Genomic DNA, 24061 nt, shown 5'->3' on the forward strand with positions numbered 1-24061 from the left:
TTAGGATGTAGAGAACTTTGGTTCAAATCATGGTGGTGGTGGTAAGGGGGGGAACAAATAATGTTTAAGGCACTAAAGAAGCACTTATTCAATTCAATTCAGTTTATTTATATAACACCAATTCACAAGACGTCATCTCCAGGCACTTTACAAATACCCATAATTTAAGAAATGTTGACTTATTTTTAGGTCATTTTTGTAGTAAAAAGAAGATAAATATGAGTCCTGAAAATCCTCCAAGGAATGTCCAATGTTTCACCACCAAGTGGGTCTCAGAACCATATGGTCCGACCCAAACACGGTGCAGAACCCAGCTTAATGTGAAGGAAGCACAGTTCTGCTCTGACTCTAGCAGAGGGTTGGTGCAAAAAAAGTCAATCTAGATAGGTAATCTTTTCTTAAAATAAGTGCATTTTTTCTTGAATTGAGGAGGTGAGTGAAAAAAACCCAATTGCATTGTCGTATTTCAAGTCTAGTTATCTTATTTTAAGAGTAGAGAATCTCATTCCAGTGGCAGATCATCTTATTTACTTACTCAAATTAAGGTTAAATACACTTAATTAAAGAAATGTTAACGTATTTCTAGATTGTTTATGGAGAAAAACATTTATATGATTGTGTGTCCAGGATGATTGTGGACCTGGAGTTATCCAACAAGCGCCACAGCTTGGTCCAGACATTGTCAGGAGGGATGAAGAGGAAGCTGTCCGTGGCCATTGCCTTTGTCGGCGGCTCCAGGGCCGTGATCCTGGATGAGCCCACAGCAGGGGTGGATCCTTATGCCCGCAGGGCCATCTGGGACCTCATCCTGAAGTACAAACAGGGTGGGTGATGCAGCAGATCCAGACCAATTGTCTGACACAGTTCAATCGTACTAATTGTGTCATAACTGTGGTTTAGCTTCTGTTTGCCTGGAAAGTCTGCAGTTTTTTAGATGCAGGTATGTTGTCCTCTCACTGATGCAGGGAAAGTTCTGCTCAGGTTCTTGGCCAGGGCTGTCCACCATGGCTGGTGCCTGTTCACCAGCTCTACCCACCGGCATCCCACCGAGTAAAAATTGGTGGAAAAGGACATGATTTGTTTCTAAACAACGTCTACATTTGGTTGAAAAGTGAATGGGGGGAAAAAAGGCGTAATTTTCAGATAGTTGAAAAGATGTTGAAAATAGGATTTTTAACGTCTTCTCAACATCTATTATTGGACTAAATTGGGACAAAATCACAAAACACAGCCCAATTTTCAACCATGATTTATGGACTAAATTAACACTATGAGCAACTGACCAGATTTAGCCTAAAAACTAACGCTTAAATGCAGTCTGGTGTTTTGGAGGGATGGGGTAACCTGACTCCGCCAGATGGATTTGCTCCGCATATCCATCTGGAAACCTTCCGTTGAAGAAATTTTGGGAAGGGGCGAAAATACTGGTTAGCTGATTGGCCTATGTAGGTGATAGACGGGCCAAATGAACCAATCAGATCAACGAAGCATATGACGTACTAACAGAGCGACGACGAAAACACAACCACAAGCCAGGCTACTCTTGCCGAAACCAGTCGGGAGAAGAGCAAAAACATCTTTTCCTCTGAGAAAAGCCTCCAGAGCAGTGTTTTGCTCTTCTTTCAGTGAAGAAATACTCTGTAATTCCAATAAAACTTGCTCGATAGCCACGCTAACACTAGTTTCATCGGCTGAAGCCGCCATGTTCTTTAGACTGAACTGTTCTCGTTGCGTCACACCTCAACCCGCCTCAAAGCCAACGCTGATTGGACGTTCGTTTGGTGAACGGCTCCAAATTTTCTTTAACGGAGAGTGAAACCTTGAAACCTCGCGAGATCAGGATGGTCTCACGAGGCTATGGGGATGGGGATGGTTTTACCACTAACATGAAGCTAGTATCCGGCTCTGGAAGTGTCTCACTTCACTAACTTAAATTTCTTCTTCTTTTTTCTCTTCCAAGCATGTTCTGCTCAAACTGTCCAGTAAACTCGTAGAACAGAAATCCTTGCTGTGTATCCTCCCGTTCATCAGAGTGATGCTGTGGCGGTCTGTTTTTTTGTGCCTTTGCTCCAGGCCGGACCATCCTGCTCTCCACCCATCATATGGATGAAGCCGACCTTCTGGGAGATCGCATCGCCATCATCTCGCACGGCAAGCTGACGTGCTGTGGAACACCTCTGTTTCTGAAGAGCACCTATGGAGACGGGTACAAACTGACTCTGGTCAAGAAGCAAAGAGAAGGCAGAGGTGCACATTTACAGTTTCCCTCAATCTTTTATTTCTGTAGACTTTTGTTCCAAATAAACCGACCTCTTAAAATGCTTTAAAGAGTCCTCTGTGTTTGACCGTCCAGGCCAGGGCAGCCAGCCGAAGCCTCCCTCCTCCTCATCGTCCCCTTCCTCTGCGCTGTCGCCCTGCTCAGAAGCTCGGGTCACCCGGTTCATTCAGAAGTTTGTGGCATCCTGCTTGTTGGTGTCTGACTCAAACACGGAGCTCTCCTACATCCTGCCCTCCGAGTCCGTCAAGAAGGGCTGCTTTGAGAGGCTTTTCCAGGTATGAAAAACTGATTTCAGTGGGAGTTGCCATTCCATCAGCGTTTGACAGTTTCCTCAAAGGCCAGACTAAATGGGTTCAACCTCTAATTAGCCACTAAATGAGGACTGTTATTGTTGCACTAAAGGTTTCTTCATTCTTGATTGAACCAAATTCTTTTCTATGATTTAAACTAAGGGTGTGCAAAATAATCGTCATGACAATGCATCACAATTCTAATTTTTGTCATCTACTGCATCGATTCTTGAAGGCAAGAATCGATTATAAAAAAAAGAAAAAAAAGAACAAATAAAATACAATAATGGTTGGCGCACATCAGCCAATTCAAGTGGAATACAACTTCCAGTCCAGCAGATGTCGCTGCAGATGTGTTGACGCTCGCTGCTTTGTGTCACAAGCATGTCCGGCCGCGGGAAACTGAGACGAGTCATTCATAAACAAAATATGGAGGAGACTGAGAAAATTCGGCCCCCGGTTCCATCACATTTCAAATCAGATGCTTGGATGCATTCTGGCTTAAAAAACAAATAAGGTAAAAATGAAATTGATAAGATGCACGTAATTTGTAAAAGGACCACTGAGGCCATGTAAACGGCACTGATTATCCTTAATTTGTTATTTTAAGTTTTATGAATCCTAAGATCTTTTTGTCAGTGTGTCCACGCCAGTAATAGTAATATTTGTGTCCAGTATTTGTTTTCATGGCAAAACCTCCAAAAGTTGTTTCCATAAATACAGCTATGTATGAATTCAGTTGCTTTCAGTTATGTATCAATTGAAGACACGATCCAGATCATACCCAGCCAGTCAGCCACTGGTAAGGGCTGTATCTTTTTCTTACAGTGTTCAGTGAAAATATCGCAACGCATCGCGATGCATCGCAATATTTCAAGTATCGTGATGCATCGTGATAGAATCGCATCGTGGCATGTGAACCGTGACTCAAATCGAATCATGACTTCTTTGCCAATACCCACCCCTAATTTAAACAGGCAGCAAGAGGAGGAACATTAGATCAGAAGAATTTAGAGGGAAATGCCTCACCTGGTGACAACAGAGAACAGTGACGCAGATGCGTTTTTATTTCAGCAGTTTAACTCTGAATCCAGTTCATTTCAGTTTTCAGTTTCACAGTAGTAACCATTCAAAATTTCCTCACTTTCCTTGATGGGTCCTTGGCTGGTCCCCTACATTTCCTTTATAAACATCAATATTTGTACTAAAATATTCTGTCATGATTTGTGGAGATTAAGAAAGCGCCATCTCCTGGTCAGACCCTGTAACTCAATGAAAGAGGGGAGTCAGAGTACAAAAACGTGCAAGACGGGGTCACTCCAGTGCCTGGAAGTTGGAGGGGATTCTGCATGGAGTTGAAGGGAAGTGGGCTGCCATTTTGGTGGAGTTTGACTTGGAAGTGCCATGTTGAATGGCTGCTACTGTATATAGCGCCAATTCCCAACACTCGTCATGTCAACAGTGGTGGATGAAGTACTCAACAGTAGTACATTCGGTGAAAGTATTGATGCAAATAGTCAATCTTACTCAACTACAAGTAAAAGTTACTCGGTTAAACATCTACTCAAGTTAAAGTATTGAAGTACTCGATTTTGAAAATACTTAAGTATTTAAAGTGACATGCATTTAAAAGTACTTTAATATTCAAAAATACAAATAATATCTTTACATTTCTGCATCCTTTTAAAGAACCGGTAACTTTCAGAAACCTCCTGCTGTATTGATGGGTAAAACTTCCCGCTACAGATTCTACACCATCTGGAAAGAATTTCAGCATAAAAATGCCACAAAAAAGGGCTGTTTTTTTTATCGTTATTTCTTATTTAGAAACCTAAGAGAAAACAGGAAAGTCTTGATTCCCCTCACACTTTGATTATGGGATATATATGGAGGACTAAGGTCAGGCAGAATTAAATAGCGGCGAATAAATAACTAGTGTAAAATAATACAAAGGAAGAATAAAACAGACAAAAATATTATAATATGCAAATAAATAAATACTTATATATAAGTAAATAAAACAATAAAGCTGAAGATTATAAAGGACAAAAAAATAAATAAGGTAAATATTACAAAGGCAAGTAAATATAGAAGCTAATTAAAAGAGTTATATACATTTATGTATCACTGTATAATTTAATTTCTACTTACATTTATTTGTTTATTGTATTTTTGGTGGCAATTAATTGTAGGCTTATTTATTTACTGAGCATTTATTTATTTCTGTATTTATTTTTATATATAGCAGAGTCGGTCCTCCATAGATATGGGTTAAAGGTCGAATCTATTAGAAACTGGAACTCGAGAGGTTTTGAAAGCTCATCCTACTGAACAATTTGGCCACATGGCAACAACTAACACTTTAATAACATTTGTAAGCTACTAAAAATATCTGTCCTGAGTTTCTCACATTTGTTGAAGGTCATGCAAATCTCTAAAACCGTGGTGTCCAGATTTAGTGCTAATGGCTGCTATCTGCAACGTGGAAATTGCATTTCAAGAAAGAAAAAAAGCAACACTGGATTATGACGCTGAGCTGAGCCAAAATGATCAAGTAACTAACAGCTTCCTAGAAATGTAGGAAGTTTATAAGAACCCCCAAAAAAATTACTCAAGTAAAGACACTCAATAAAAGCACTTAATTAAATACAGTAATAAAGTATATGTACTTTGCTACTTTCCACCACTGCATCAATTCAAATAGATCAACCAGTCAGAGTGGCTCAAAGCTTTCTATCTAAGGAAAACCAGGTGATTGCATCGACTCATTGACTTAATAATCCCTCACACCAAGCATGCTTGTAGCGACAGTGGAGAGGAACACTTTCCCATGCAGAAGGAAAGCGATGCTGCCCATAAGAGTTCTGATAAAGTCGTGTAGATTATTTATCGCCAAAGCGTCGTAGGGAGAGCTGTAAATGAAAAAAACATCCTGGCTTTTGTTTGCAGGCTTTGGAGCAGAGCCTGGCCAGCCTGGCGCTCACCAGCTTTGGAGTGATGGACACCACATTAGAGGAGGTGTTTCTCAAAGTCTCTGAGGAGGACCAGTCTATGGATAACAGTGACGCTGGTGATGCCCTCCTCCCTTGCACGGTGATCACTGTTGTACTTTTCTTTTCCTGCTGACACCTAGTTGTGGTTTTTCATCTCTTTGCAGAGATGAAGAGCTCTCCTGGGGGCAGCTCTTTGGGGAAACTCTCCGCAGGATCAGAAGTCCAATCTGGACCACAGCCTGAGACCGAACCTTCGGTGCAGAATGAGAAGTCCGAGGTTGAACTGAGCAATCTGGTGCAAAGTTCCAGGCTCAGCCAGAGCCAGGCTTCCCTGAGGTCCTCCTCCTCGGTGGGCTCCGTGCGTGGAGATGAAGGAGGGCTGTATGCAGACTTCTATGGAGATTATTGCCCTCTGTTTGAAAATGGCCAGGAGTCAGACTCAGCCAGCCTGAGAGGTGAGACCAGGATCGGCATCACTGCGATAAGAGGCAGGGATGGAAGGGGAAAATAACTCTCATGGTTCACTAGCACAATAAAACTATTATCCTATCACGCAGCCACAAAAACTGTGATTTACTGAAAAGTTAAAGCTTTAAAGGAAGAAAATGCCGCCTACTTTAAAGATTACCCTAACACTAATGGAATTCCCCTATCGGATTAAGAGCATATTTTTGAATTGAATTTCTGTTCTATGGTTTTTCACGTTTGGTCTTTTTCATTTCATAGATACACATACAAGGATCTTTTTCTCTCTCATTTTATTTATCTAATTTTATTATTACAACAATGTGGTAATATTATAAAATAACACTTTTTTAGACAACTTTTGACATGTTTCTAACTATAATTTACATGCTAAGCATTTTTGCGGTGGTGCCACCCCATCTCTCCCACCCTTAGTACCACCTATGCACAACTGCAATTAATTTATTATTATTTAATAATGTATTTATTTGCCATTATTATGCTCCATAAAGTTTTTAAAAAGTAAGGTTTGTTGTCTGTATGGTCCATTCAATTTCCACCACACCATTTGTTTTTAAATAAATTGTTGCAAAATTCTAATCACTCATTAAAATCTTCTTCATAACTTAAGAGATAATGTTCTACTTTAATTAAAAACACAAGTATTTACACCTTGAAATGTATCTTGCGATTCCAATGCTCTATCTCAGGTTATGGCGAACATAAGATTCGCGTCTTGTCCTCATCACAATTAATTTACCTAATCCATAAATGTATGGGTTTTACAATAAAGGCATAAACGGCTAAAACTATATATGAAATCATAGTATTTTAGAATAAATTCTCTCCCCTGCAGGCGATGCAGAGAATCCCTCAGAACCAGAGGTTCTAGAAGGTCAGGGGAGCTTCAAGCTGGAGGGCTGGTGGCTGAAGCTCAGTCAGTTTCATGGCCTCATCATAAAGAGGTTCCACTGTGCCAAGAGGAACACGAAGGGCCTTTTCTCTCAGATCCTTCTACCTGCTTTCTTCGTCTGTGTTGCTATGACTGTGGCCCTATCGGTTCCAGAGATCGGTAAGTTCTGATAAATGCACCCGTGCTCTTTAGAACGCCTCAACATGTGATGGTGGTGGTGAAGGCTGGGCTTGTTGTGTTTCACAGGAGATCTGCCGCCGCTGATCTTATCTCCCTCTCAGTATCATAATTACACGCAGCCCAGAGGCAACTTCATTCCCTACGCCAATGAAGACAGACCCCAGTACAGGTAACAGCACCTGTATTCATTGTGATGCAGCTTAAAAGGTCAAATTCTGGCCATGACCCAAAGATGTAACAGGGTTATCCTTAAGGAGGGTACATATAGAACGCTGTAAATGCTGATGTGGATGTGGCTAATTTGAAGCTGAAGACCAGTGCTGCATTAAAGCACTCTTTGAGATTCATTAAACCTTTATCCTGTTTATAACAACACAGAAGATAAGTTTATAACACATTTTAGTAACAAGACCGAAGAGAGTAAATAGCAGGGGCTTGTTAGAAGTCATGCATGTTAGTTGGACTCTAAACTTTAAACCTTTAATGTTAATCTGAGGCCACACTAATCAAAAATTTAAACTTTAAAAGGTGAGATGCTTTAACTTTTGACAGCAGTTTAAATTAGTTTAGGGCTTCATGTTTATGCAGCTTTTGGGGGATTTTATTTCAGATTAGTTTAGCACAAGATCCAAATGCTGCTTCTTCCAGTTTGGTTCTGGGTGTACAGAGTAGATCTGATCTGGAAGAGAAGGTCTGGCTGTTGATTCACTGACAACAATACTCCTTTTCTTACCGGCTGAAGAACCCATTTAATCCCGGGAACAATAGGCTTTTAGTGGCAGCGGTATCAACTCACTGACGCGTGTCTACCAGAGTCAAAAGGCAAGCAACCTGCGTTAAAATAGCTTTGGCTCTGATTTGCATGCTGTGGGAACGTCAGGTCAGGATCTAGCCGCTGATATACATGATACCATTGAACCTAACATACGCATGTCAACACACCGCGCCACGTCTGTTCTAAGAAGCCCAAACAACTCTGTTTGCATTCGATAAACTTGGAACAGCTCTGGTGAGAGAGATTTGGACAGATAAAATACTGAAACGATAAAGCACACCGACCACGCCCTGGCTTCCTTACATGTTGCTCTCCATTGTTTACTTTCCTGAATTCTGTCCCACTGGTGACATCAACGCAAACCCAGTGTGATGATGTCACCAGAGACGCAGCGGCATGGGTCAGAGGCCAACTTTCTTTACCAATGGGACGGGACCCACGTGCTGATTGTTAGTGGGTCATGTTTGATAAACACATGTTAGCCTGCTATTTTAAGTGGGAAAGAGGCTAAAGTCTATAATGTATGTTTCAGGTTTTCTGTGATTTATAAACTAACATAATTATTTTAAAGTATTCTCTGAGATACTGGGAGCTGGTGTAGGACTTCTGGGTTGATGTTCTCCAATTTCCTAGTTGTAGCGAGAACGCAGGTAGTATTTGGATCAGCTGCAGCTGTCTGATCCACTATTTAGACAAACCTGTTAAGACACCTCTGCAGGGATCCTTTCTCCTACTGATGAATGCAGACATTAGTCCTTTTAGATCCTGCTGGTCGTCTGGTCCTACTGGTGAACATCTTGTCCTGGAATAAATATACTAAAAAATGTGGCTGTGGGCTTCTAACTGTCTGAATTTTGGAACTGCAGGAGTAAGCTTTCACCAGATGCCCGTCCACAGAAGATCATCAACACCCTCCGTCTCCCCTCGGGTGTGGGGGCAACATGCATCCTCAAGACTCCCTTTAACAGCACCCTGGACCAGCTAGCCCAGACCCTCAACCCCAGTGCCAACGACTCCAAGACTCTGGCTGCCCAGTACTTTGACTCCATGTGTCTGGACTCCTTCACCCAGGGGGTCCCTCTGTCCAACTTCGTCCCCCCACCACCTTCCCCAGCTCCTTCAGATGATCCAGACCCTCGTTTTGTTGATGGGTTATGGAACTTTACTGTTGCCCCTCCAACCACTGTACACGGTGAGTCCAAAAACTGTGCGCTTTTATATCCCCCTATAACCCCCTTCTTCTCCGCTTCACTCCCAAAACTTCGTCCCTTTTTGCATCACCACATCGCGCTGCATCATTTTATCATGATTGGCTGGTGGCATCATTGGTGGAAGTTAAAAAAGATTACGTTTTAAAAACAAAAGCAGCAAAACTGCACAAATCTGCACTAATGATGCATAAAAAAAGTAGAATGCTGTGGTTCAATCTGGAGCTTAGTGGTGAGATGGTGACCTCAGGATGGCTTAAAACCATTCAGTCTATTTGTAGAGATTTTTTAACGTGAGTGGGCTGTCAGCTTTGCTTGTGGACCATGAATTGTTGCCACTATATGCTCGGCGTGCGCGTTTAGTGCTAAATACGCTTGTTTAATGTTATTTACGCTTGTGGTGAATGAAAATACACTCGTGGTTCACTTTTGTTGTAATCCTGATGCCATAATCCAGCCTTTAACCCCTGTGAGTATTTTAACTTAGATCTACTGCGTGGTTTGAGATCCTTTGCCTTGAGTGACATGTTGTATTCAAGTGTCTGATTACAGCACTAATTTAATTTATTCATTCAGTACCACCAGAAGGAAATGGATCCAATTACCTGAACCTTCATTTCTTGAATTTCTTTTAAGGGTGATAAGTTGTGGATCTCTGCAGGTTATTATTTATAAGTGGTAAAGAGGCCCAAAGAAATGTCTTGGATCTGAAGAGAAGCTGTGTTTAGGCCAGTAAATCTGATATTAAATGAGAAAGGTCATGGAGAAAAGTATTCAACCATACAGTTCAGTTAAATAAACAGAGATTGATGGATTTCACTCAGTCGTTCATCATTATTGCACGGTAATCAGCCCTGTTCTGATCTGGGCAGCGTCCGTTACCCCTTACTTACAATAATGGAAAGTAATCAGAGTCAAAACAAATTACAGGCACTGAATTGTTCTTTGGCATGAGGGGCACTTTGTAAATTGTTTTGTTCCATTAGCAAATTGTCTCATTCTCCCTCCTCCGTCCAAGAAAAAAATTACTTATTTAGATTCCAATTTTTTGCAGTGTAACCGTTCAAGTTATCCTGCTGCCATGAAGCAGACAGGACTGAAATTTTAACCTCCTTGGTAAATATGGCTGAAAAGTCTGCTGAGTGTAATAAATCTGTGGTTTCCTCAGAGCCTGTCACATCTCCTCCCACCCTCCCGCTGTCCATCCATGAGCCAGTCCGATGCACCTGTTCGATGCAGGGCACCGGCTTCTCCTGCCCCAGTGGGGTTGGAGGACGCCCCCCTCTCATGAAAGTGGTGACAGGGGACATCCTGGTGGACATCACAGGACGAAACGTCTCAGAGTATCTGCTCTTCACCTCAGACAGAGTGCGGCTCCACAGGTAGGACTGAACAGGCAACCCGATGAAAACCTGATCGATTGATTGACTTTATTGATCTTACAGTGGAGAAAGTTACATCAGCTCAAATAGTCAAAAGAGAAGAAGGTGCCAAAGGAAGAAAAAGGTGCATGCAATATTTACAGGATATAAAAGTGCGTCCACATATGACAGGTTTTTTTTTATAACAGGATTATTATACAGAGTTATTGCACAGGGTGTTTACATCTGTATTTATATAGATGGATATTTATATATGTAGTTATTGCACTGGGTGTCAAATATAGAGAAACAGGTAATTGCACCGGGTATCAAATGGTAAATTGCACATTATACAATGCCTGGCCAAAAAAAAAAAGTCGCCCCCTGGATTCAACTAAGCAAATAGGTACAAGCCTCCTATTGGATAATTACTGCATGAGTGATCTTTCAGCTGGCAACAAGTTATTTAACCCCAACTGGTGCAATGACTTGCTTCTCATTTTTCTAAACAACCATGTCGAAAGAAACATCCCGTGGTTGTGGAAAAGATGTTGGTCTGTTTTAGAAGGGTCAAAACATTGGCATGCATCAAGCAGAGAAAACATCTAAAGAGATTGCAGAAACTCCTAAAATAGGGTTAAGAACTGTCCAACGCATTATTAAAAACTGGAAGGATAGTGGGGACCCATCATCTTCAAGGAACAAATGTGGCCGGAAAAAAATCCTGAATGATGGTGATCGGCGATCACTTAAACGTGGGGTGAGATCAAATCGAAGAAAAACAACAGTAGAACCCAGGGCTATGTTTAATACTGAAAGTAAGAGCATTTCCACACGCACAATGCGAAGGGAACTCAAGGGATTGGGACTGAACAGCTGTGTAGCCGTAAGAAAACCACCAATCAGTGAAAAAAAGGCTTCAATTTGCAGGGAGCATAAAGATTAGACTGTGGAGCAATGGAAGAAGGTCAATGTGGTCTGATGAGTCCAGATTTACCCTGTTCCAGAGTGATGGGCCAATCAGGGTAAGAAGAGAGGCAGGTGAAGTGATGCACCCACCATGCCTAGTGCCTACTGTACAAGCCTGTGGGGGCGGGGTTATGATCTGGGGTTGCTGCAGTTGGTCAGGTCTAGGTTCAGCAACAGTATGAGCTCAAAGAATGAGGTCAACTGACTACCTGAATATACTGAATGACCAGGTTATTCCATCAATGGACTTTTTCTTCCCTGATGGCACAGGCATATTCCAAGATGACAAATGCCAGGATTCATCGGACTCAAATTGTGAAAGACTGGTTCAGGGAGCATGACTCATCATTTTTACACATGGATTGGCCACCACAGAGTCCAGACCTCAACCCCATTGAGAATCTGTCAATCTGGTCATGGCTAAAGCAAGAAAAAATTTAAAACTTTCTGAAGAGGCTAAAAAGAGAAAAGGGGACGTGCTGTCAATCTGGGATGTGCTAGAGAGGGCTTTGCGCAGCGGTCAGACTCTACCGTCATCAATGCAAGATCTTGGTGAAAAATTAATGTAACACTGGATGGAAATACATCTTTTGACATTGCAGAAGCTTATCGAAACAATGCCACAGCGAATGCGTGCTGTAATCACAGCTAAAGGCGCTCCAACAAAGTATTAGAGTGAGGGACCTTTTTTTTTGGTGGCAACTTTTTTTTTTTGGCCAGGCAGTGTACATTGCACAAGTTATTGTCCTTATAGTGTCGCATAGTCTGGTTGCAGCAGGGATGAATGACCTGCAGTAGGGCTCTTTTTTTAAAAACAGAGTGTAAAAGTTTTTCACTAAAGGAGCTGCTCAGCTCCTCTACAGTCTGGTGCAGAGGGTGGAAGGTGTTGTCCATGATGGATTTAAGTTTGGACAGCACCCTCTTCTCAGTCACTTCCTCCTCTGTGTCCAGAGTGCAGCCTAGGACATTAGGAAAATACACTTTTCCTAATGTCTAACATATTTATATGATTTATTTACAGGCTGCATACATTAATTTACATCATGTTCCTGAACTCACTGTCATTAATATAAGAAAGATAATGTCGGCAGCTCCACCTCAAAACAAAAGCATTTTAGGCTATCTGAGTTTTTTCATCATTTCTAAGCATCCAAACATCTCTTTTTGAGAGTTTGCAGAGATATTTTAGAAATTCATAAGAAGTTAAGAAACATTTTGAGACATAGATTGTAGTCATTCGAAATAAAACAGGGAATAAAATGGGACAGATTTCAGATTTTCCTGTCTGTTTTCTTGGTTTTGATTAGATACGGAGGTTTAACTGTGGGGAACATCCAGAAATCCATCCCTGCTTCCTTTGGGAGGAACATTCCTCCAATGGTTCGTAAGATCGCAGTACGCAGATCAGCTCAGGTAAGACAGGCAGCCCGAGGGTCTCTGCTAAACTACAACGTATCGTGCTGCTCCTGAAACACCGCCTTGTTTCTAGGTCCTGTACAACAACAAAGGCTACCACAGCATGCCCACCTACCTGAACGTCCTGAACAACGCCATCCTGCGCGCCAACCTGCCTGCCTCCAAAGGAAACCCAGCTGCTTATGGTACAGATATATTCATTTTATTGCAGTTTTCTTATTTCGACCAACTCCTTCTCTTTCTGGAATAGCCCTAAAAACATCTTTGTCTTTTGTGTTTACTTTTTGGAGGTATCACACTGACCAACCACCCAATGAATCGAACCAGTGCCAGCCTTTCTTTGGACTACCTGTAAGTTAAGACATATTGCAAGAAATTGCCTCTAAATCTAAACGTTATACACACAGCTGTGAAGTCTCTCATTATGGCTGGGAAAATACATTATTTTACCATTTTTTTTCTACCACTGTCCTAACCTAGCAGTAAATTTCCCATATTATTGAATTATATAAAGAAAAACACTGGTCGGCCTCTCCAAATGGACTGTCGCTAGCATTGCAAGTCTAAATCTGATGACCTGATTGCAATTTGCATTTGGTTGACAACTGTTTCATTTAGATTTCTTGTTCCAAAGAGGTGAAAAGAGCTTTAAAAGCTTCCTGGATGGGAAGCAAAACGTCCTCAAACTTGGAAAAATATTCCAGTGGATTGTTTTTTCACCTTTTTTGAAATGACTACGACCTGGATGACTGAGAGTCTTCACCAGGAGAGGTTTCTTGTGCACATGTTTTAGAATATAATGGATACTGGAGCTGGACTGGAATGGTCGGAGGGCTGTTTGTCAAATCGAAAACCTGACAAATGTGGTTCTGCAGCATTTTAAGTGTTTGAATGTGTGTCCAGGTGTCACTACCTGCAAAATCTACCTCGCTAAGGCTGAAAAAGAATGGGAGAAACTGGGTTTTTATTGCATTGTTTATTCAGTTTAAATAAGAAAATCCTTAATCTTTATCTTTTCACCATCTCTTTCTACTCAAAACAAGTTCGGATCATTTTAGGACTAATTTTACTGATGGAACCACTACGGTTGTTCAGGTTTAAAACATCTATGAATATCTATGGACGGGGGAAGTTTAGATCTTCTTTCAGACCTTCAGCAATAGTGACAAATCCAAATATTTTTCAAACTGATAAATTGGAAGATGCTGTTGTTTTGAAAGGCACATATATTTTCCTAAATCTACAGTTGTGTTTATGTTCAGTGTTTCCTTCTGCTTCACGGTTCAGTCTAATAACTGCTACCAAAAGCTGGCTGCGTTCAGTCCGATTACTGCATTAATTCCTGCAGTAGAATCACTTCCCTTCATCTCCTTATCTGCAGGCTCCAAGGCACAGATGTGGTGATCGCCATCTTCATTATTGTCGCCATGTCCTTTGTACCTGCAAGCTTTGTGGTTTTCCTGGTTGCAGAGAAATCCACTAAAGCCAAACACCTGCAGTTTGTCAGCGGCTGTGACCCTGTCATCTATTGGTTGGCCAACTATGTCTGGGACATGGTGAGGAGGACCGAGGCGTGACGTGTGTATCGCTCATGCTGATCATCCTGCAGCACGCTGACATCGGGTGTTGTGTCTCTTCTGTTTTGCAGCTGAACTACCTGGTACCCGCCACATGCTGCGTTATCATTCTGTTTGTGTTTGACCTGCCGGCCTACACATCACCAACCAACTTCCCTGCCGTTCTCTCCCTGTTTCTACTCTATGGGTGAGATTCTGATCTTCTGTGTGGGCTAGTATGCGTCTGCCTGGTTCTAAGCATGCTTTTTCTTTGCAGGTGGTCCATTACCCCCATCATGTATCCAGCATCCTTCTGGTTTGAAGTTCCCAGTACAGCCTATGTCTTCCTCATCGTCATTAACCTCTTCATAGGCATCACTGCAACCGTGGCCACATTCCTCCTGCAGCTCTTTGAGCATGACAAGGTGTTTGACTGTTGCAACTGCACACTGTACAGCAGGGCTTTAGGATTTTACATCAATGATTTGTTTTAGTCACACCTGAGAGATTTGGCACCGCACAGTGCACATCTGTATGGAAGCAAATCGTTACCATATTTCCGATGAAAAAGCATTTCTGGAAATGCTTTTTCATTTTAAGAATGTGGCTGCATTATTTGACTCATAAATTAAATTAGTAATCAATCATCCTATTTGCATTTTCATTTTCTTCTTAAACACCGGTCATCCTTTTACTTAATTAAAATGAAAAAGAAAAAGACATTTGCGATTTATTTTTCAAAATGCACCCCAGCAAATACATACCAAAATTCAATTTGAAATGTAAAAATCTCAAATGTCTTTTTAATTTTAATTAAGTAAAAGGATGAGCAGTGTTGAAGAAGAAAATGAAAATACAAACAGGATTATTGATTACTAATTTAATTTATGAGTCAAACAATGCAGCCACATTCTTAAAATGAACAAGTATTTCTGAAAATGCTTTTTCATTTTAAATATGGTAACAATTTGCTTCCATACTACATCTGGAGCAGTGGCAACTAAACAGCAGACATAAATGCAACAAGCTACCTCAAGAAAGTAGAATAGAAATGATTTATAAAAAAAGATCAATAGTTTCAAAATACCATGAATTGTTAACATCCCCTATATCCGAGGTCTGAAACCTTTAGTATCCAAAGAGCCATTTATGACTTCAGTCCAGTTAGCTGTTTTAGAGATTCAAACCTTCTCTACAGAAACAAAGGGATAATTTACTTATAATTAACATTTACCACAAGAGATTTGTATTTTTTGTTCTAACAACGACCATGCTATTTCACATTTTAGGTTTCAAATTTAAGAAAAAATGAGAATAAATACATTTTTAATTGGTTATTAATAATTTTGGAAAATTATGTTGAAAAACATATTATTCCCTCTTAAAAAAAGATAATTAGAAAAATAAATATGTAATTCTGCTTTAATTATTCCATTTATTTTGTGAATTGAATTTAAAAAATGTCTTCAGCTCTAGTATTAAAACTGTATTAGAGCTGCAAACTTTACCAGACCTTTTTTTTTTTTGAAAATTATAACCTATATTTAACACAAATATATAATGGGTTACTGATATTTTTTTGGAAAATCATGTAGCTGTTATAATTAGGTTTTTTTTATTTATTTATTTTTTATTCAGTGCCATAAGTTATGGAGGACCAACTCCATAACTTAGAAATAAATAAATATATAAATGGTAAAAAATAAATAAACATTGGTTGGTTAGCATTTTATTGCAGAAGATGGGCCGCCAACCAATGAGCAGAAGGTGACTCTCTAGGACACACCCCCTCCTTCTCATTTGCATAATGAGACAGAAATGCGTATAGAAATGTAAAAAGGGCAGGCAGAAATAAATGACGACGAAGAACTAACTAGGGTAAAATAATACAAAGGAAGAATAAAACAGACAGATATCATAACATGCACATAAATAAATACTTAAAAATATAAGTAATTAAAAATAAAGTTGAAGATTATAAAGGACAAAAAAATAAATAAGGTAAATATTACAAAGGCAAATAAACAAAGAAGCTAATTAAGAGTTATATATATTTATTTCAAACTGTATAATTTAATTTCTACTTACATTTATTTGTTTATTGTATTTTTGGTGGCAATTAATTGTATGCTTATTTATTTATTGAGCATTTATTTATTTCTGTATTTATTTTTAAATATGGCAGAGTTGGTCCTCCATACAATAAGTCAGTGGAACAAATGCTAAAACATGCATTTGGTATTATTTCTACAGTTAAAAATTTGCTATTTCTTCATTATTTTAAGCCTAAGTGATGAAGACCCAGTATTGAAAATCTAAAACTATAGGAGCCCTGCCCTATATTTATCAATGAAAATGTGTCTGTATTTAAAGGCACATCGTGTAACTTTTGGCCACTAGTGGTGCTAGACCTGTAACTGCCTCTATTCTGCTTCTACTAAACATCGAAAATGATAACATTGATATATGACTGCATAATAGCAGCAAAATATGAACTTACCAGTCTAATTTTACAGTTGAGAAAAGGGAATTGGTTTTACATCCGGCTTCTTCTTTCAGCCTGCACCAACAAACAAATTCCTTTCTAAGGACGACTCGTGTTTTTCCTCAAGCACGTCCCCTTTTCTCTTTTTAGCCTCTTCAGAAAGTTTTAAATTTTTTCTTGCTTTAGCCATGACTAGAAGTCGAATAGGTCTCCTCTGTTCATTCAGGCCAACAATTCCCGCTAACGACCCCCCTTTCAGAGACATGGACAGGTATGGAGGATAGCAGGGTAACGAAGAAGACAAATGACCACCATTCCAAAGGGGCGGACCTGTTCGTCCGGTTCAATTCGCTTTGGTCTACTCTATTAAGCCTGGAACTCAATGGTTTTTCTGACATTTTCAATTGAAAAAGGTTCCTGGATGGAAGCAAAACGTCTTCAAACTTGGAAACTAAGTCCAGTGGATTGTTTTTTTTTACTTTTTTGGAATGACTATGACCTGGATGATTGAGAACTTCACCAGCATACTGTACCCCATTTTCTTTAAGTTCTCATGAAATTAATACTTTAAACATTTTCAGGGGTTTAAATCTGGAACTTCAGGGAAAACCAGCCCACCTGCAGAGTGTGGTATTTATTTCTGGATCATTTTCTTCTGCCTCAGGATCTGAAGAGAGTCAACAGTTACCTGAAGTCCTGCTTCCTCATCTTCCCCAACTACAACCTGGGACACGGCCTGATGGAGATGGCCTACAACGAGTACATCAACGAGTACTATGCCAAGATAGGTACTAATGCACTAAGCTTCCACACAGGGAGCTCAGGAGGATCTGGGGATGATCCCAGTATGCTGAGTCAGCAGATCCTTTTCCGTCTAAGACGGAAACATTTCCCACGTTTCCAGGCGGAAGCAGGTCCTGCTTCCTCATGTCAGGGCGATGCTAACTGTCCCAACTGCTCTGTTCGTTACAGGTCAGTTTGACAAGATGAAATCTCCGTTTGAGTGGGATATTGTGACTCGAGGACTCGTTGCTATGACGATTGAAGGCTTCGTCGGCTTTCTCATCACCATCCTTTGCCAGTACAACTTCCTGAGGAAACCTCCGTGAGTGTGACTGCGTTTGATTTCCTGCTGCTGATCCGTCCAGCTTTCCATTTAGCCGATGCTCTCTCACAGCTAACATTTTAGGGACCTGTCCAGATATACACCATAACTGACTTCATAGCCTGCAGGGCAGCAACAACCATATCCCCTCTGATAAAAGAGTTTATAGCTTATTAGGAGCTAATATGTTTAATATATAAAGACAATGGAACATACTGCATTGTTGTTTAGTTACCATGATCAGGGGTGGATTTAGGAAATGTGGGGCTCTAGGCAAAGACAGGCCTCTGAATTGAGAAGACAACACATAAAACGGACCCATTATACAGATACAGATTTATAGAATAGACATCCATTATCTGTTCTAGGTTGTGTCCCTCTCTTCTTGTCCCTTTTCTTCTTGTTTTCCTCTCTATGTTTTGTACTCAGCTGACTTTTCATGCTGTCTCTAAAGGAATGAAAGATTTTTTCCAAGCACTAAGCTCACTTAGCTGATTGCTCCTTCCTGTGTTTCCAAAAAGGCCAAAGTAAATAACCCAGTCCTTCTTTTCACTGTAGACAAGCCATGATCTGCTTATCTGTTCTCCATTTTTCATTTGGATGAAATAATAGCTGCATGAATCATGACAGCAGACAAGATAGAGGAGAGCAGGAGGCGGGGTTACCAATCTACTCGCTCTGGAGAGCAGAGTTCGCTGCTTTTAGATGTTGTCACTAAAGTCTCCAGTAGCAGAAAAAAAGTCGCTAGATTTTGTGCTAGGCACTTTTTCTAATAGAATTGCTAGAGGGGTATGAGATTTTGTTGGTAAATATAGCAACAAAAAGGGCTAAGTTCGTAACACTGCTCTTTGCATCGTTTGCTTTCAAATGGTTTGCTTTTGTCTGTTTGGACCTTTCTGAACATGTGCAGCAAATGGACTGATCCATTATGGTGGACACTGAAGGGCCTGAGAAACACATAATATTATAAGTGTTCTGATGGCATTTCAACAAAAGAACTTGGGTCCCTTGGCACCTAGTTTTGCCTAATGGAAAATCCACCCCTGACCATGACCCAGAGTCGTGTCGACAAAGAGGCAAGGAGCTGATTTGGAACAGGATCTGTTGCTACTTTTATCAGCAGCTTTTCTCTTTTTATTTCCATGGATCTTTAAAAGAAAGTCTAGCTTCAGGTGTGTTTGTTTGTGCATGAATGCAGGAGGGTCCCGGTCAGCTGCCAGCCGATTGATGACGATGACGTAGATGTTGCCAGTGAGAGAGAAAGAGTGCTGCGCGGCGACGCCGACGGCGACATGCTGCAGATCGAGAACCTGACAAAGGTTTCACTCTCTGATATGGTCCAGACTGTGGCCCCCGAACCACTGAAACATCAGATACAATGACTAATAAAAGCGTTAACCCGTCTGATTTGTTGCCCCTCAGGTATATAAGTCCAGGAAGATGGGTCGCATCCTGGCCGTGGACCGCCTGTGTCTGGGCGTCCGGCCTGGAGAGTGCTTCGGACTTCTGGGAGTGAACGGAGCAGGAAAGACCAGCACTTTTAAGATGCTGACAGGAGATGAGTGCACTACAGGAGGAGAGGCTTTCATCAATGGAAACAGGTCAGCACCATCTTTAGGAATGATCCCTCTTCTGTTGGACCCTCTTACAGGGTTAAGCCTGATGTTACGGTGTTTTAGTCAAAATCTGTTAAAAGTAGGCATGAAATTTGAAAATGAGAGCATTACCTGTTACTGTAACATGAAAATCCTTTAAGTCCAACTATCCATCTTACAAAAAGAGCCTCACTTCTAAAATACTGTTAAAATAACAAAAAGCAGCAGAATAAAGAGAATAAGAGACATTAATGTATGACCTGCATCACTGTACAGAAGATAAATAGCCATATTTACACTGAGCGCATGGCATACAATTATGCCAATTTTCCTAATCCCTGACCGATAATTTTTAATCTAGGGTTATCTGGGTGGAGGGTAAAATAGGTGGTGGGTGTGTTACTCTACTTACATTTTTTTTTGCCTTGCTGTTGTTTTTTAGCCTGCCAAGTCAAAAAAAAAGTGTCTGATTCACGCCAATTACCGGACAAAAATCACGCCATCTGGTGGAAAACACGCACCTTTTTCAAATCACGCGAGAATGTGTAAAAAACAACAAAAATTGCACCGGCAGCTCTTCTGGGTCGTTTTCACAGAATGTCGGTGATTTTAAAGTAATTTTGAGTGATAAATATTTTTTTTTTGCGATCATTGCACTTACCCGGCGGGCAAATGCAATGAAATTTGTCCTCTCCTAACAATAAAAACTACTTGCCTCGGGAGATCGGGCGATGGTTAACATCGAGCCCTGTATATGATCTTTTAACATGACCAGTATTGCATTGCTGGTCACTAGATGATTGGTATTAAACTTAAGCGCAAACAATTCATATTTATTCTGCTGCTTTTTGTTATTTTAACAGTATTTTAGAAGTGAGCCTCTTTTTCTAAGATGGATAGTTGGACTTAAAGGATTTTCATGTTACAGTAACAGGTAATGCTCTCTTTTTTTGCACTTGCCCGGCGGGCAAATGCAATGAAACTTGTACTCTCCCGACAATAAAAACTACTTGCCCCGGGAGATTGGGTGATGGTTAACATCGAGCCCTCACACCACATTAACCCATTCACTCTCACACTGATGATGCAAACTACATCGTAGCCACAGCCATCCTGGGGCTCACTGACAGAGTCTCTGGCCAGCAGCAGTAGGCATTGCGGGTGAAGTGTCTTTCCCAAGGACACAACGAAAAACCGGAGCCGGGTCTTGGACCGACAACCCTCCAGTCCAGTCCTTTTCAATTCCCCTTAGTCTTTTGAATAAAATACAGCCTCCAATTAGTGAGAGGTGGATACGCCTCCAAATTGTACATAGAATTGCTTTGCATGGTCTGTGGGGAACCACAGGAGGGTTCAGAAGCAAAAACTAAGAAGTGTTCATAAAACATATCTTGCTGCAGTGGAAACTGACATGATGCTCTGAGTAAGATCACTTTCCCCAGAGTGAACTAGCCTCTGACATCATAAGGTTGCTTTGAGTTCTGTGATGACTATAATTTAGGCTACTCTTTAAAGTCGTGAAAATAACTTTGGCTGCAGAAGTACTTTTAGACTGATGTGGTGTTTTGTTTGTGCTGCAGTATCCTGAAGGACCTGCTACGTGTTCAGCAGAGCATCGGCTACTGTCCTCAGTTTGATGCTCTGTTTGACGACCTAACTGCCAGGGAGCATCTGCAGCTCTACACTCGCCTCCGTGGGATTCCCTGGAAGGACCAGGGGAGGGTCAGTATGAACACACAACTTTATATTACAGTTGTAGGAGCTAGCCAAAAGATGCCAATTTCCTAAAACTGGAAGAGATGAGCTTTCATCTTCATTTTAACAAAAGCATGTTCTTCTAAACATGAGTAGCAAAAAGCAGAGCCCTTATCTGTTGGTTTGAGTCTCAGCTGGGTCATGTTGTTCCAGGTTTTTACATCTGCGATCAGAGGTTTTTAACCCTTGTTCTCCTCCCCCTGTGTCTTTCTACCCCACAGGTTGTGCAGTGGGCTTTAGAAAAGCTGGAGCTCTCAAAGTATGCAGACAAACCCGCCGGCACTTACAGCGGAGGAAACAAGCGCAAGCTTTCCACAGCTATTGCTCTGATCGGATACCCGTCTCTTATCTTCCTGGTGAGATGTTGGAAGAGTCTTACTAAACTAAGCATTCAATGTTTTTTAAATCATTTTAGCCTTATAGGAAATAAAGCAATGAGAAACAGGGAAACTGTTAAGGCTTTACCTTGTTATTGATCGAGGCGCCACAGTTCTCCTAATTCAGAACTTTATGTACACTGCAAGATCATGGTCCCCATGTCCTACACCTACTGCTTGTTGTACAGGATATGTATGAAAAGAGTTTTCCTACAAAAACAAACTTTAAAATCCTCACAGTCTGGTGCAGAGTTTGAAGCAGCTGATCCAGCTGAAGGCAAAGGAGCTCTAGAGCTGTTACTTTCTATTCTTCTCCACTTGTTTGAACTATGAATGTTGCTTTTGAAGAGCTCCAGCTCTAAATAGTGCCTGTTTGCAGGGATTATTGGGGGGAAGTTGAGCATTTCCTTCCACCCTCTCATTCTTATTGTTTAAGCTCATAGTATTTGTTAAATAGAATACTAGGAGAGACCTCACACATTTACTGAGTGAACTTTGTGCTGTGATTCAAACTTCGGAGCTTTCTGTTGCCAGACAAGCACCAACATCTCCTCCACCAGGAAGCTGTGCTGTATTTTATGGGGCGCCTTTTGTAAAATTAAGCAGTCAAAAATTAGGAGCAATATTTATGCTTATTTAGCGTGTTTTAAGAGAAAAATAAGGGTCAATTATTTCAACTTCTTCCAGTATGTTATTCATTGATTTACAAAAATCTTACTTTAATTTAGTTTGCAAAGAAATATTTAGTTTGTTAAATGTTTAATTTGCAAACTAAATATTTAGTTTGGAGCTAAGTAGTTATTTAATAAACTAAATATTTAACTCCAAACTAAATATTTATTTTAAAAAAAGTAAGATTTTTTTTATAAATGAATGGATGACATTATTTTTCTCTTAAAACATGCTAAATAACCATAAATATTGCTCATAATTTTTGACTGCTTAACTTTACAAAAAGTGCCCCATAGAATTTAAAATGTTTATTTAATCAATACATCTTATTTAGTCTCAGACCTTTTCAGATTTACCAAGTAGATTTTTCTTCATGATTAATTTGACATAAAAGGTCATAGTTAAACGGCAGATTCTCTTCTCTTTCCGGTACCTGTCGATGGTATTGTGTGGCCCTCAACCAAGCTTCCAAAATGCCATTTGGCCCGTTGGTGTTTTTAGTTTTGGTTGATGTGACATTAGGAAGAACAAAGGAAACCTAAATTCACCACATGGACCTCATGATACCATAACGACCCCTATGTGGATGTGGTCTAAATGTTTGCACCTGTTGTTCTTATTTCAGAGACTTACATTCTATGTGTGTTTGGTTAGTAGATATTTCTGCTCTGGGATTATTACTGATGTTTGGGATTCTTATGGAAGGAAAGGGAAACATAGTCTGCAAGAAAGCTCCTGAAACTAATGTTAAAGATTAGATTAGATTAGATGAGCTTTATTGATCTCACAGCGGAGAAATTCACTTCTTACATATTGGCATAGAAGTCAATGAAGGTGAAAACAAGGAGGAAAAAGGTGCATTAAAATGAGTTATATCCAGGGATAACATTACCAAGGGGTCTCTGGGCAACATTAAAGCTATTAGTTGGTTAGATACAAGCTAAACTGCAAACGCAGAATATGTGGGATACAATCTGCTGCTTCGCCTCATATCAAAATAATTCACAATCAAGCAAAAAGTGCTTCTGACAACATCAGTATCTGCCTTGTTAAACAGCAATGAGTTGTTATTGGTTTTAGGACTAAATTAGACTTTATCTGATTCCCAAACCAAAACAGTTCTCTCCATTATAGTGAGCAGGTTGAGTCTGGGTTAAAAGAACCCAGGATTCATTATTCTTCTGTTTCTCCTTTGTTCTATTATCCAGGATGAGCCCACCACTGGCATGGACCCTAAGGCCCGCAGGTTCCTCTGGAATTTAATCCTTGATATCATCAAAACCGGGCACTCTGTTGTTCTCACGTCACACAGGTGATGACACAGACACCTATAACTGCAGAGGAACATTTTAACAGAAGGATCTAACATCTTATGTATGTTGTTTTCCACAGCATGGAGGAATGTGAGGCTTTGTGCACCCGACTGGGAATTATGGTAAATGGGAGGTTTAAATGTCTGGGCAGCATCCAGCATCTGAAGAACAGGTAAACAATCACACGCATCTTTTGGAATGTTGGAATCAGTTCCACAGTTTGAATTGGCTCCAGGGGTGGAGCCAAATCAAACTATGGAACGGGTTCAATGGCTGGAACAATTCCTTGGTCTGAACCAGTTTCTTAATGGAACTGATTCCATGGATGGAATGATTACACATTCAGAAGCAGTTC

At 40.5% G+C, this 24061-nt stretch overlaps 1 protein-coding gene across 1 annotated transcript in view; it reads left to right on the forward strand.

The window, feature by feature from the left end:
- Positions 1–24061, forward strand: part of abca2 (ATP-binding cassette, sub-family A (ABC1), member 2) — a gene marked incomplete at its 5' end in the record, with an annotated part of 68450 nt that overhangs the window by 36013 nt on the left and 8376 nt on the right. Inside the window, 23 exon segments of the mRNA XM_038295202.1 lie at positions 628–824; positions 2074–2247; positions 2354–2553; positions 5518–5638; positions 5726–6016; positions 6883–7098; positions 7186–7288; positions 8761–9086; positions 10271–10484; positions 12740–12845; positions 12922–13033; positions 13139–13199; positions 14230–14404; positions 14497–14612; positions 14682–14829; positions 17554–17677; positions 17862–17994; positions 19193–19313; positions 19417–19595; positions 21170–21311; positions 21566–21700; positions 23602–23705; positions 23786–23878. Of these exon segments, the coding sequence (XP_038151130.1) occupies positions 628–824; positions 2074–2247; positions 2354–2553; positions 5518–5638; positions 5726–6016; positions 6883–7098; positions 7186–7288; positions 8761–9086; positions 10271–10484; positions 12740–12845; positions 12922–13033; positions 13139–13199; positions 14230–14404; positions 14497–14612; positions 14682–14829; positions 17554–17677; positions 17862–17994; positions 19193–19313; positions 19417–19595; positions 21170–21311; positions 21566–21700; positions 23602–23705; positions 23786–23878 (3591 nt within the window).

This window comes from Cyprinodon tularosa, unplaced genomic scaffold (assembly GCF_016077235.1).
Source record: "Cyprinodon tularosa strain WSP-4 unplaced genomic scaffold, ASM1607723v1 ctg351, whole genome shotgun sequence".
NCBI lineage: Eukaryota > Metazoa > Chordata > Actinopteri > Cyprinodontiformes > Cyprinodontidae > Cyprinodon > Cyprinodon tularosa.